The sequence below is a fragment of the Vitis vinifera genome, chromosome 12 (genome assembly GCF_030704535.1).
Source record: "Vitis vinifera cultivar Pinot Noir 40024 chromosome 12, ASM3070453v1".
NCBI lineage: Eukaryota > Viridiplantae > Streptophyta > Magnoliopsida > Vitales > Vitaceae > Vitis > Vitis vinifera.
In genome coordinates, this window is record NC_081816.1 from 12564641 (window position 1) to 12579461 (window position 14821).

The 14821-nt window shown below is 39.4% G+C and overlaps 1 protein-coding gene across 2 annotated transcripts; it reads left to right on the plus strand.

Moving 5' to 3' along the window:
- The first annotated feature begins 2353 nt into the window (after positions 1 to 2353).
- AOX2 (mitochondrial alternative oxidase 2) lies at positions 2354 to 14505 on the plus strand. Of its 2 annotated transcripts, none has more exon segments than NM_001281072.1 (4): positions 2354 to 2659; positions 5436 to 5564; positions 12449 to 12937; positions 14310 to 14440. In NM_001281072.1, coding segments are annotated over 4 exon segments (963 nt in total). In that variant the 5' UTR covers positions 2354 to 2374; the 3' UTR covers positions 14370 to 14440.
- Positions 14506 to 14821: the final 316 nt, after the last annotated feature.

A 14821-nucleotide genomic window follows, 5' to 3' on the forward strand; every position in this document is an offset into this window, starting at 1 on the left:
ACAATCACAGAATCCAAAAGTATATTATTATAATCCCTCTGTTGGGTGATTATAATAATTCATAAATCATATAGATATGACAGAAATATTAAAATAAAAGTATTGAAACGTAAAGAAGTTTAATACTCTTGGGTAAAAACTTCATCAATCTTTTATTATAAAACTCTTGTCATATAATCAAACATGGTGATGATCCTCTGTTGGGTTGATCAACACTTGTTTCATAAGTTGAACAACACACACACACACACACACACACACACACACATATATATATATATATATATATGATCATCTTCAAACAAACAAGTAAATAAACATGCATACTAGAAAAACTATTTCTTGAGATTTCCATAATCACACATTTAAATTACTAATCATATTTTTTTGCAACTTTCATAAAATCATGCAAATATGATTGAAATCATGAAACATTGAAAATGTGTGTTACTACATCATTCATATGCATCACATCATATATATTTTAGTTGTCCATAAGATCAAACAATAATCAAAAAACGGAAAAATATGTTTTATGATCCAAAATTGGTTGGCTCTGATACCAATTGTTAACCAAACTTTCATAAACTTTATGCGAAAATAATTATTTTTGAAAACAAGTTTGGATGCATAAAACAAAATAAATGGAAGTATTAAAGTAATGATCATATTCTTACCTTGATCCATGAAGTGAGATTGAGTCACCTTGTGAATTGTATTGTCAAGGTCTTCAACTCACTACTCTCATATAGTCGATGGGTCACTTGTGTGGTGTATGTTGTTAAAAATAAATAACAAGAAAGAAAAAGACATAAGAATGAGAGTGTGGCTTGAGACCTCAATTTATAGTAAGTTGTATATTTCTTAGTCTTCCCATCAAAGACTATATGGGAGTTATACTCATTATTTACACCCATTATGTACAAATTAATGGGTAATGGTGGGTTATGAACTTGAATACATCTATATAATTGCTTAAGTTATATTTTTTCATTTTCCCCCATTACTCAAACATAATGTACAAAATAAATTTCATAATGATGGGGTTACAAAAGTTGTAACACCACATTCATATAAAGTAAATTTTCTAACTCCCCATTTATAATTTGAGTTTTCCATACATAAGACTCTTGGATGCCCAATCAATTGATTCACCTACCTATCAATTGATACCCTTAAATAATATTCATATAAATATAATTATATATGACCACATATTATAGGAAAAAAGCTAACAAGGAGGCCTCGGAAAAAGGGTAAAAAGCCAACAAATGGAAGAGAAGAACCCCTCGATCACATGGAAGTAGAGAGGCAGAGGCATGAGAAACTAAACCAGCGGTTTTATACATTGTGAGTTGTTGTGCCCGACATCTCTAAGATGGACAAAGCCTCCTTGCTGGGAGATGCAATTACATGTATCACTGAGCTTCAAAAGAAACTCAAGAACATGGAATCAGAGTAGGAGAAATTTGGGAGCACTTCAAGAGATGCATCGTCTTTGGAAACTAACACTGAGGCAGAAACTCATATATAGGCTTCCGATGTCAATATCCAAGCAGCCAATGATGAAGTTTTGTGAGAGTAAGTTGCCCACTGGATACCTACCCCATGTCAGGAGTCATCCAGGCATTCAAAGAAGCATAGAGGAAGGTTTGAAAGAATTAATTCATAAATATATAAAGCATATTTTTTATGAAATAATGGTACATGGTGTTGTCTTCTGAGCAAGTTGAGAAGTTTGCATTAGATTAAGTTTATTACCTAACTCCTCCATGTGCCTTGCACGTGGCACCCACCTAGTATCGTATAGATACAGATGTTATGTTATATCCTGTACCAAACAAGGCTTTTTATTTTCTATTTTTTTGGAAAAAGAACAAGTGGAAAATTAAAATTGAGCTTTAGCCTTTAGCATGGAGAGTAAAAGCGTCACGTGATGACGAAGTCCGTCTCCTGCCAATGTTCCGTGGCAAGCCCGAAATCCTCGTGACTTGGCCTCCAAGTTAGAGCCCCCGCTCATCTAGAGTTCTCCCGAAAAGTCAAGGGCATTATGGTCTTGTGAAACGTGGGTTTATAAAATTCCCGACCATGACCCGATCTCACCTGCCCTCCACATTTTTTTCTCTCTCCACTGTCCAAAACCCCATTAATAAAGTGATCAACGGTGGATAAAAGGACAAGCAAATTAAGATGGTACGTCACTAACCATCAGATACTCTCTCCTCTCGGCAGTTCTTCGTCTCTCGCCTTGTGTCATTGTCTTGAACCCCTCCCACAAGTCACAGCCCACGTCTTATTTTTCTCCCCAAAACCCTAATCAACTTTTAGACTCACCAGTTTTGTGGAGTTTCCCAATTTGTTGGCAGCTCTGAAGATGAATCAGTTAGTTGCAAGATCACTGATGCGAGGCCTGATCAATGGCGCCAAATGCAACCGTTCCATTTTGTGCTCGGTAACCAGAGTAGAGTTGAGGGATGAAAAGGCAGCGTTTGGGAGGATGATGAGCACGGAGACAGCATTGGCGGAGAAGAATCAGAAAGAAAAGTCGGTGGAGGAAGTGGAGAAGCAGAGTAAGGTTGTGTTCTCGAGCTACTGGGGAATTCAGCGGCCTAAGATCACCAGAGAAGATGGGAGTCCGTGGCCTTGGAACTGTTTCATGGTATCCTTCTTTTCTGTTCATTTTCATTTAATTTGTTCATATTAAGTCTGGTGTAGTTGTCAGTTATGGAGCATTCTCTGTTTAATTTGGACGGTTTCTTCAAGATCTAGGAACGGTACTTTCGAGAGTGATCTTCTAATTTTTTTTTTCTCTCTCGGAAAAAGTAAGATGAAAAAAAAAATTATCAATTGTTTGATCCATATATCTCACAGATTTTTGTTATTATATTGTTTGCCCTGAGTCCTAAAAATCTGCTCATAGATGTGAATCATGTGATTTGAAGAGATTGAACTGATGGAAATAATTCTTAAAGAACCTGTTTGGTTGGTAGTAGAAATAAAACTGCTCTTCTAATCTTTCTGCATCTCACTCTCAATTTCAAAAATGAAATAGGTTTTTAGATTTATAAGTATTACATTTCGAATTCCAAATCCAAACATGCCCTAAGACATTTCATAGCACAAAGACGCATTTCAAGCTGTCTACACGTCCATTTCCTTCAGGCTTGGAGTCCAAGCAACCACAGTGTCGCAAATCCTCATGAAAAACAAGGGCATTTTAGTCTTTTAAACAAGGTCACTGCCCTGATCTCAACCGCCATCCCGGACTCTCTACTTCGCAAACCACCTTTTTAAACTCTCATCTCGCCAACTTATCATCGCCACCGTTAAAAAAACCAAATCAGTAAGTATTCGACGGCCTAAATAGACCGCCACTAGGAGCAATTAAAAACAGCACCTCACGAAGCACACACAATACTCCCTCCCGCCCTCTCTTTGATGACCGAACTGGCTCTTCATCTTCTGCCCAAAACCCTCCCACAACCTCATATTCAACGTTACAAAACCACGCTCCCACAACCTCATATTCAACGTTCCAAAACCCTAATGTGCAACGCTTGAAGACGAATCAGTTGCATGCAAGGTCGGTGCAATGGCGGCAACTGCCGCCGTTGCATCTTCTCCACCACGGTGGTGAGGTCTTTGCGGTTCAGAAACCGTGCTGCGTTTTGGAGAGCGATGACCTCTAAGATGGCATTTCCGCAGAAGGAGATCAAGGAGAAATCTGTTTCGAAAACAGAGAAGAATGGTGAGGTTGATGTCTCAAGCTATTGTGGCATTTCAAGGCCTAAGATTGTGAGGAAAGATGGAACTGAGTGGCCTTGGAACAGTTTCGTGGTAACACAGATTTTATTTTGAATGTATGTATATTCCAAAGTTAATGAGTCTGTTTTGCTTATATTCAGTTTTTTATCGGGGAATTTTAGGACATTTTTGTTTGTTTTGTGGATTGCTACTTACTTGAGTTTTGTTGTGTGCATTAGTTAACCGTTTGTGTGTGGAGAGCACTCAATTCGTGATCTCCAGAATTAATCTCAATTATTTGGTAGTTGCACTGTGAATTATAGTGGGTCTTTTAATTATCTACTATATTTCATCATGATGATTTGCTTTGGAATTGGCTCAATTTGTCCGTAGGGCACCTTTTTTTTCCTCAATCTGAATTGTTGATGTATAATTAGCTTCTAGGAGCTTTTGTCCTTTAATTTCTACTTTTCTTCCCTGCTGAATTTCTTATTTACTCATCAAAATTAACTAAAACCATTAGAGCAATCGAGTTTATCAGTTTTCCACTAAATTGTTGTTTCTATCTAGTCTTTTAATCTATTGCTGAAACTTTTATGTCGAAATTTAATTATAGTGTTTTAAGGCAACTGTTCTGAATTAGAATTTGGGTGACTAATTGCCAGTACTTACCAAATCCAAAAGTAAAGTAAATTTGAACAACAATCTTATTGTGGAAACAAATCAACTTTTCACAGTTCTATATGATATCTATATTTCCTCCCTTTGGCTTATTTGGCTGCAGTGAATTGGTCATCTTTAATCTGTTTTCTGTCATCATTAAGCCATGCTGAAGGCTATGTGCAGAGAATTGCCTTCCTTTTTTGTATTTATCATTCAAGGAATGAATATGTAATGGAATGATGAGAGAAGAGAGGGGGAGGAGAGAGTGAGAGTGAGAGTGAGAGATTTGTGAAGAAAAAGATAGGATGTGATGATGAGAGATAAGGGCTTGTGAAGAAAAACAAAAACAAAAAAAATCCAGAGAGATATGTTGCAGTCAAGGCCAGAGTAGTGTATAGAGAAACAGAGAACACTTTTCTTCTCCCTTTTCTCTTTTTTCTCTTTTTGTCTCTTTTTCCATATTCTTTGAGTCATGAATAAGAGTAATGTGGAGCTGTGTTGAGGTTCCTGACAAATGAGATGAGGGAGCTAGGCCTGAATAGGACTTACATGCGTGACCAATGTAAGGATTAGCGTCTAATTGGATAGGATTTACATTCTGTGTCCATTTCTAATGTGCCATGTTAATAATTCACAACGCAATTGTTTTTAAATCAAACCCACCATGCTAATCAAAATTTCCCTATAGTGCTCAAGAACATGGGTATATTCAGTCTCATACCTAGGTTTGTCATAGCTGCATGAAAGGGGAGTGTAGAATTTTATCTTCCACTGTAGGAAATGTAGTGACTCAGCACATTTTTCAGAAGTACTCTATTGTGCAAAATTTTTGGTCTTCAATTTTGTGGTCATTTCCTCCTATATCATTGAGATCTGGTGCACAAAACAATTGTATTTTCAAGATGCTTTCTAATTCTATTTACTTCATTTTCTCTTTGTTATGGTATTGGCACATAACATAGATATAACATCTTTTGTTTCAAGTTTACATTCAAATAACTTGTTATTACTTTATTTTTGTTTTGCAGCCATGGGAAACGTATCATGCAGACACGGCAATAGATCTGAGTAAGCACCATGTGCCTAAGACATTTGTGGATAAAGTAGCATACAGGACAGTGAAACTCCTTCGTATTCCAACTGATATATTTTTTCAGGTGTGCTATCTTATTTGGTCTTTTCTTCCTCTTTTCAAGATGTTTTTATGGTTATTGGGTTACATGTTGTTCCAAGACAATGAATGATCTGCCCATGTGAATCTTTTTAAAAAGATGTAATTCTTCTCTTGGTTATCCTTGGTCTTTGAACTACAAACTCGAAAAAAACCTTGACCTCAGAAGAGATGATGGAGCATCCATCAGGACCAGCTGGAGTGCTACTTATTTCCTCTTTGATCTTGACTTTAGTCAATTTTTTTTGCCATTTTCTTTTATTGGTAATAGTGTGATTTTCAACATATCAACATGATGGAAACCTACCACAATGGTAATACTTTAAAGGAGTGTACTTTGTAGCTTGTTTAGGATCTCCTGATTAGATTTGTACCCTATGAATTGAAGAAAATCGAACTGTTTGAAGTTTAGATCTTTTGAACATTGAATTTTGAAGCAAAGAATATTGAGTCTTCAAATTGCATTCTTCTTGGTTTTGAACTGTGGACAATGGAAACCTGAGTGGAACTTTGACCTTTTGACTCCAAATAAAGTCCCATAATTACCATTCTCTGCTATGGGGAGCATTTTTCTGTATTTAGTTACTGTCAACTGTGTTGGAACTGCTAAGATCACCTGTTGAAATCTTCAACAAGTGTAAAGGGCAACTATGAATTAACTCCTAGTATGTTCTTTTATTTTATATTTTTAGTAAAGATGGATTTTATTGGTGGCACTGATCATTGGATCATTTTCTTTTGGTGTATCAAAGTTCAAAGTTTCCAGCTAGCTGTATCCTCCTGTGTTTATGGAAAGTATGTTTGAAAGCCATCTTGTGTATATACTCAGGGCTTTGAGGTAATATTTGAATGTGGATGGAATTTATAGCTGACAATATGGACTCAATTATATATTTTACGAATTGCATTGCCAAGGCAAGAAAATAACTATATAATGATAAAATAATTATCCTCTTTGTTGAATATAATGTATTTATAGTATATTATCTTTCCTTGTTAATATAGGTCACATGTATGGTAGTTAGGACTCCTAGCCTTGTATATATATATCTCTCAATTGTAAGTAGAAAACATATGAATGAGAATTAAGGTTTTTCTCCTTTTTCTCTCTTTTAACATGGTATTAGAGCCAAAGGAGAAAACCTAATTTTTTTTTTTCGGTTTAGCCGTGTAATCAATTCCGGCGAACCGTCCAGTGACCGTGTTTCACTCCGGTCCCCTCATTTTCTTCCCGAACCACTCCGGACAACCTCATCGCCGTCAAATCTCCACCACGCCGGCAACCTTTTCCGGCGACGTCTTTTTCCAACACCGACCACACCAAGAGGAGCGCCTGGAGGAGATCTCCAACTTCTTCAAAAGCATCGAAGCCAGAAAACCCTCCACGCGCCGGCCACGCGCACTTCTCCGGCCGGCGACTGAATCTCACGCGCCGGCGCGTGAGGGCGCGTGAGACCTTTTCCGGCGACGCGCCTCCTCCTCCAGCCTCGCCTGACGCCGACCAACATCCCTACCTACCTGGTTCTCCCATCCGAGCCCTGTACGTACCTCTTTTGGGGATTTTTGTCTCCGTTAGCCCTCCAAACAGCCTTTTCGGCGAAGTTCCGGCTACTTTTTCTCCACCCCAATCCCTGCACGTGCCTTGGGAAGTGTTCTTCTACCCTTCTGGTGGTACCACGTCGCGATCTGAGGCCGTCTCCCTTTTTCGGTGGTGCCACGCCGCAATCTAAAGCCGTATTAGGGCTCTCTTCGATCCAAATACGTGAATATGACCACCAAAAATCAGATCTTTACCTCTGTTATCTCTGGATCTCCTATGATTACCTCAGAGAAATTGGTTGGCTGTGAGAATTATCGCTCCTGGTCTGCCTCTGTTGAACTTTGGTTTATGGGTCAAGGATATGAGGATCACTTGGTTACCCAGGAGGCAGATATCCCTGAGGTTGACCGCGTACAGTGGAGGAAGATAGATGCACAGTTATGTAGTGTATTATGGCAATCGGTTGATCCCAGGATTCTTCTTCATCTTCAGGCCTATAAAACTTGTTTTAAATTTTGGACTCGGGCCAAAGGATTATACACGAATGATATCCAGCGTCTTTATAAGGTGGCTTCTGCTATTGTCCATCTCAGCCAACAGGACTTGGATCTATCTACTTATATTGGTCAGATTGCCTCTCTTAAGGAGGAGTTCTTGACTGTGATGCCTCTTACTCCTGATGTTGGGGCTCAACAAACACAGCTTGACAAGTTCTTCATGGTCCTTACTCTTATTGGCCTCCGTCCAGATCTTGAGTCTATTCGTGATCAGATTCTTGGAAGTTCATCAGTTCCGTCCTTGGATGATGTGTTTGCTCGCCTCCTCCGTATCTCGTCCACTCAGACTTTGCCATCTGATAGCGCTTCAGATTCTTCTGTGTTAGTTTCTCAAACTACCTCTCGAGGAGGACGCAGTGGTACCCGAGGTAGGGGTCAGCGTCCTCATTGCACCTATTGCAATAAACTTGGCCATACTCGCGATCGTTGCTATCAGTTACATGGAAGACCTCCTCGCACTGCCCATATGGCCCAGTCCTCTGATTCTCCGCTGCCTCAGCCTCCGAGCTCCTCCGCATCTCAGACATCTCAGGCTTCTATTGCCTTTGTTGCCCAGCCTGGTAATGCCTCTGCCTGCCTTACCCACACATCTTCTCTTGGACCCTGGATTCTAGATTCTGGAGCATCTGATCACCTATCTGGTAATAAGGATCTTTTCTCCTCTATTACTACTACCTCTGATTTACCTACTGTTACCTTAGCTAATGGTTCTCAGACTGTGGCTAAAGGTATTGGTTTGGCCCTTCCTCTGCCTTCTCTACCTCTCACTTCTGTCCTTTATACTCCTGAATGTCCTTTTAATCTTATTTCCATCAGCAAAATCACTCGTACTCTTAATTGCTCTATTACCTTTTCTGATAAATTTGTGACCTTGCCGGACCGGAGTACGGGGAAGACGATTGGCATAGGACGTGAGTCTCAAGGCCTCTATCACCTCACCTCAGATTCATCTCCTGCAGTTTGCATTTCCACTGATGCTCCTCTCCTCATTCACAATCGTCTAGGCCACCCTAGTCTCTCCAAGTTCCAGAAGATGGTTCCTCGTTTTTCCACTTTGTCGTCGCTTCCGTGTGAGTCATGTCAGCTTGGGAAACATACTCGTGTCTCGTTCCCAAAGCGTTTGAATAATCGGGCAAAGTCTCCTTTTGAGCTTGTCCACACTAATGTTTGGGGTCCTTGTCGGACTGCGTCTACTTTAGGATTTCAGTATTTTGTCACTTTCATTGATGACTATTCTCGATGTACTTGGTTATTTTTAATGAAAAATCGAGCTGAGTTATTCTCTATTTTCCAGAAATTTTATACTGAAATCCAAACCCAGTTCAATATTTCTATTCGTGTGTTACGCAGTGACAATGCCAGGGAATATTTTTCAGCCCAATTTACTTCGTTTATGTCTCATCATGGAATTCTTCATCAGTCTTCTTGTGCTCATACTCCTCAACAAAATGGGGTAGTTGAACGCAAGAATCGATATCTTGTTGAGACAGCTCGTACTCTCCTCCTCCATAGTCACGTTCCTTTTCGTTTTTGGGGGGACGCTGTTCTTACCGCTTGTTATTTGATTAATCGTATGCCCTCCTCTGTCTTACACGATCAGATTCCTCACTCCCTTCTCTTCCCTGACCAACCACTTTATTTCCTTCCTCCTCGTGTCTTTGGTTGTACTTGCTTTGTTCATATTCTCACTCCTGGACAGGACAAGCTTTCCGCCAAAGCCATGAAGTGCCTCTTCTTGGGATATTCCAGACTTCAGAAGGGTTATCGTTGTTATTCCCTTGAGACTCATAGATACTTTATCTCCGTTGATGTCACCTTCTTTGAGAACTCACCATTCTTTTCCACCACTTCTGAGTCTCTTCCTGTTTCTGAAGTTTTGCCCATTCCCATTGTCTCCCCACCTGATGCTATGCCTCCTCGACCACTTCAGGTTTATCATCGTCGCCCTCGTGTCGTTGCTCCTCTCCCTTTTCCTGAGGCACCTGCTGACTCACTTCCTATCCCTTCGGCTTCACCTGCCCCGACTCTGCCTTCTCCTAATGACTTACCCATTGCTGTTCGGAAAGGTACTCGCTCTACTCGTAATCCTCATCCTATTTACAATTTTTTGAGTTATCATCGCTTATCTTCACCCTATTCTGCTTTTGTTTCTGCTATATCCTCTGTTTCTCTTCCAAAGAGCACCCATGAAGCTCTTTCCCATCCAGGCTGGCGACAGGCAATGGTGGATGAAATGGCTGCTCTGCACTCTAATGACACTTGGGATCTTGTTGTTTTACCCTCTGGTAAATTTACAGTTGGTTGTCGTTGGGTCTATGCCGTTAAGGTTGGTCCTGATGGTCAGGTTGATCGCCTTAAGGCCCGCTTAGTTGCTAAAGGCTATACTCAAGTTTATGGTTCTGATTATGGTGACACATTCTCCCCTGTTGCCAAGATTGCTTCTGTCCGCTTGCTTCTCTCCATGGCTGCTATGTGTTCTTGGCCTCTTTATCAGTTGGATATTAAAAATGCCTTCCTTCATGGTGATCTTGCCGAGGAAGTTTATATGGAGCAACTTCCTGGTTTTGTTGCTCAGGGGGAGTCTGGTTTAGTGTGCAGGTTACGCCGTTCTCTATATGGTTTGAAACAATCTCCTCGAGCATGGTTTAGCCGTTTTAGTTCTGTTGTTCAAGAGTTTGGCATGCTTCGCAGTACAGCAGACCATTCAGTTTTTTATCATCATAACTCCTTGGGGCAGTGTATTTATCTAGTTGTTTATGTGGACGACATCGTCATTACAGGCAGTGATCAGGATGGTATTTAGAAACTAAAGCAACATCTTTTTACCCACTTTCAAACCAAAGACTTGGGGAAACTCAAGTATTTCTTGGGAATTGAGATAGCTCAATCCAGTTCTGGTGTGGTCCTTTCCCAAAGGAAGTATGCTTTAGACATCCTGGAAGAAACCGGTATGTTAGACTGTAAACCGGTAGACACACCTATGGATCCGAATGTCAAACTTGTACCAGGATAGAGGAAGCCTTTAGGAGACCCTGGGAGATATCGACGGCTCGTAGGTAAATTGAACTATCTCACCATTACTCGTCCAGACATTTCTTTTCTTGTGAGTGTTGTTAGTCAATTCCTACAGTCACCATGTGATAGCCATTGGGATGTCGTAATCCGTATTCTTCGATATATCAAAAGTACACCAGGCCAAGGTGTATTGTACGAGAACAGAGGTCATACTCAAGTTGTTGGTTACACAGATGCAGATTGGGCTGACTCACCCACAGATAGACGTTCCACTTCAGGGTACTGTGTTTTTATTGGAGGTAATCTAATATCTTGGAAGAGTAAGAAACAAGATGTAGTGGTCAGATCTAGCGCTGAAGCCGAGTATCGAGCTATGGCTTTGGTAACATGTGAACTCATATGGTTGAGACATCTTCTTCAGGAGTTGAGATTTGGAAAGGATGAACAGATGAAACTCATCTGTGATAACCAGGCCGCATTACATATTGCATCCAATCCAATCTTTCATGAAAGGACCAAGCATATTGAAGTTGACTGTCATTTCATAAGAGAGAAAATCGCATCAGGATGTGTTGCTACAAGTTTTGTTAATTCAAATGATCAACTAGCAGACATCTTCACTAAATCTCTCAGAGGTCCTAGGATTAAATATATTTGTAACAAGCTTGGTGCATATGACGTATATGCTCCAGCTTGAGGAGGAGTGTTGAATATAATGTATTTATAGTATATTATCTTTCCTTGTTAATATAGGTCACATGTATGGTAGTTAGGACTCTTAGCCTTGTATATATATATCTCTCAATTGTAAGTAGAAAACATATGAATGAGAATTAAGATTTTTCTCCTTTTTCTCTCTTTTAACACTCTTAATTACCTACCATATTATGTCAATGGCATGGATTTTTGGGATTCTATTTGTATTTAATGAAATTCTCCTTCCCACTAAAGTAATGCCATCTGTCCTCTACTTCCATTTTGGGTGGTTTCAACTTCTAAAATGGTGTCAAATTCTAGTGAGTAAGAAAATTTCTGGTTCTTCCTTCATGTACATTCAAATAAATTATGATATATTCTTTGTGCCAAATGCTACAATGTTCAACTCCACTCCAACATCTTTAGACACTTGAGGTCATCAATTTTCATAGGTGTGGCAGCCTTGGCCAACAAGGCCATGAAAGGTGCCTGTTTGTTAGAAATTATATAGCTGACAGTACTATTTTCATTAGTTTTTTAAACTTTTGCATGGTTTCTTAATGTCGATTCTTATATCGTGTCTTATTTGAGCTTTTACACCTTTGCCACTTTGCCTATCAAAAAAGGAAAATAACCTTGGCGTCAAAGTGTGAGTAGGATGCAGAGTTTAATTTTCATGCACATGTAAATATACTTGGAATATTTTACTTAACACTATGGGGAGAAAGATGGTTAATCTCCCTGCCAGCAGTTTGGAGAGGATTTCTATATTTTTATATGAAACAAGAAGGTGAGCATAATGCGTTCTGTGTTGCCCACTTTCTCTTAATGGCAGAGTTTGTAACATGAAATAAATGCTTGTTTTGTAAATTACATTTTCTGTGTTGCAACAAATGATAATCTACCAAATTTTCTGTGAAACTTAAGAAGCTTTAAAGCTACTGTCTTGCCTACTCTTTTCTGCATATGGTGCCTGCTATTGATTATACTAGTTTTTAAGTTAATTTTTCTTCCATCATACTGGTTCTTGGTCCAACACCGATGGTTGAAATTACATTGCAGAGAAGATATGGGTGTCGTGCAATGATGCTGGAAACAGTGGCAGCTGTTCCTGGTATGGTGGGAGGGATGCTACTGCATCTAAGATCTCTCCGCAAGTTTGAGCATAGTGGTGGCTGGGTCAAAGCATTGCTTGAAGAAGCAGAAAATGAACGGATGCACCTAATGACCATGGTAGAGCTTGTGAGGCCCAAATGGTATGAGAGGCTGTTGGTCCTCACTGTGCAGGGAGTCTTCTTTAATGCCTTCTTTGTGCTTTATGTGCTCTCCCCCAAAGCGGCACATAGAGTTGTTGGGTATCTGGAAGAGGAGGCTATACATTCATATACAGAGTTCTTGAAGGATATTGATAGTGGTGCAATAGAAAATGTCCCAGCTCCTGCTATTGCTATAGACTACTGGAGGCTTCCCAAGGACGCAACCCTGAAGGATGTTATAACTGTGATCCGTGCTGATGAAGCTCACCATCGAGATGTCAATCATTTTGCTTCTGTGAGTACTGCTAGCCTTCTCCATTTCAATGCATGTTTTTGGTTTTTCTTCTGATTTTGGTTGAATTTCTTATGTACTTTGTTCTGTTTGAATGAGCCAAGTACTGCAATGCTATTGTCAAAATAAAATCTGGGATCAATGATAGTGACATTTAAAGTAAGAAATGAAACCCTAGGGTAAAATGTAGGACTTCAGCTCACTTTAGACATCAGGGATATTAAGTTAACAAAATAATATTGATCATCCCATTAGATATTTTAGATTTTGCTGCTCCAAATTTTCGGGGTTTGATGATGGATATGGGAACTTGTATGGGAATGACAGAGCAAAACTGCAATGAGTGTCATTCTTGCAGTTACAGCTCTCACCCACTGCATTCTTGCTGTTTTCATATTAGGGAAAGCTAGATATGGGAAATACTTGCAAGAGATATATGCTGCTATTTTCTTGAGGACATGGTATAAAATTCTCAAAAATGTAAGGTACATATGAGAAGGGAAGAGGGATTGAGGCCCAAAGAGAGGAGCAGAAAACTGAGTCCCATGGTGACTCCATGGATCTAGATCTCTACTGGAATATACTGGAATTTCTTTGTAGCTAGGTCACCCCAAAGAATCCCAAGTACTGCCAGCATTGCATCTGGATCCTGGATGGGTGACCATCAGATTTGGTGCACTGCTAGGAGGGATTCAGACAGTTCCGGTATGAAATAGCTGTGCATAATTATATCATATTAGTTTTGTCTCTTGCTTGCTGTTTGGTATCTTCGCTTTAATTTCTTTCAGTTCTTTGAACAGATGATATTTTATAACTCATCTTGATTGGCTTAAATGGATACTGCAAATGAATTAAAATTTTGAATTATGTAAATTGATTGATGGTTCCTGCAAGGTTATATAGAAGTTAGGAATAACCATTCCACAACTTTGGCCATTTCTGGAATGATATATAAGTTTTGGTTCTATTAATAATCTATAGCTTTTTTCTTACTGTTTTTTTTTTCCTTACTATGTATATCTGAGGGGGCAGATTATTTCGTGGAATTGGTTAAGAACGTAACGAAGATAAAAATAGCTTAAGACAATTCAATTGGCAAATCAAAAACTAAACTTAAATTTACCTTATAATCTTCCAATCGACTCCTGTAAATAAATATGATTAAGATGTTTAATCTACATTTCACCTGGAAAAGGGGAGGTGGGGGGATGCTATGCTATTTGAACGTGAGAATTTCTGATGTAACAAATATTCTCTGCTTTCCGAATGAAGGTGGTAGATGATGCTCCATGGTTCTCAATAATGCATTTTCCTTTTCTTTTTTTTTTTCTTTTTTTTTGGGAGGCTAACATGTGAGTGTGTCCTTGCTCTGCAGGATATTCATTTCCAGGGAAAGAAATTGAATGAGGCACCAGCCCCTATTGGTTACCATTAATGACGCCTATCAAACTTTTGTGCATAGCATTTACTATGAATGATATGGATGTTTATATGGTTGTATGAACTTGGAGAGGTGACAGATATATACAACCTCGAAGATTAGAATAAAATGTATTTTTTTACCGGTAAAATATCGCATCTCGAAGCCGCATTTTCAGACTGTTATGGGAGATGGCACATTGTTACAGGCGGTACGAGGGGTCCCCTCTCTTGGTAAAACGAAGGCTAGCTTAAATAACAGTCTTTTCCTTTCATTTTTATAAGGTGTGAGTGCACGTTGCGAATGTAGGGCATGAAGTCGACCCTTTATCATCTTGTTCCTCGATTCCCATACAAAACCGCCCCATTGGGTGGAGACTACTACCAATATCTGAATGCTAATGACTGCCTTCTTTTCCTTATGCGCTGTCTTCTCCTTATGGTTGTTGGAATGTCCTAACCTCCCTT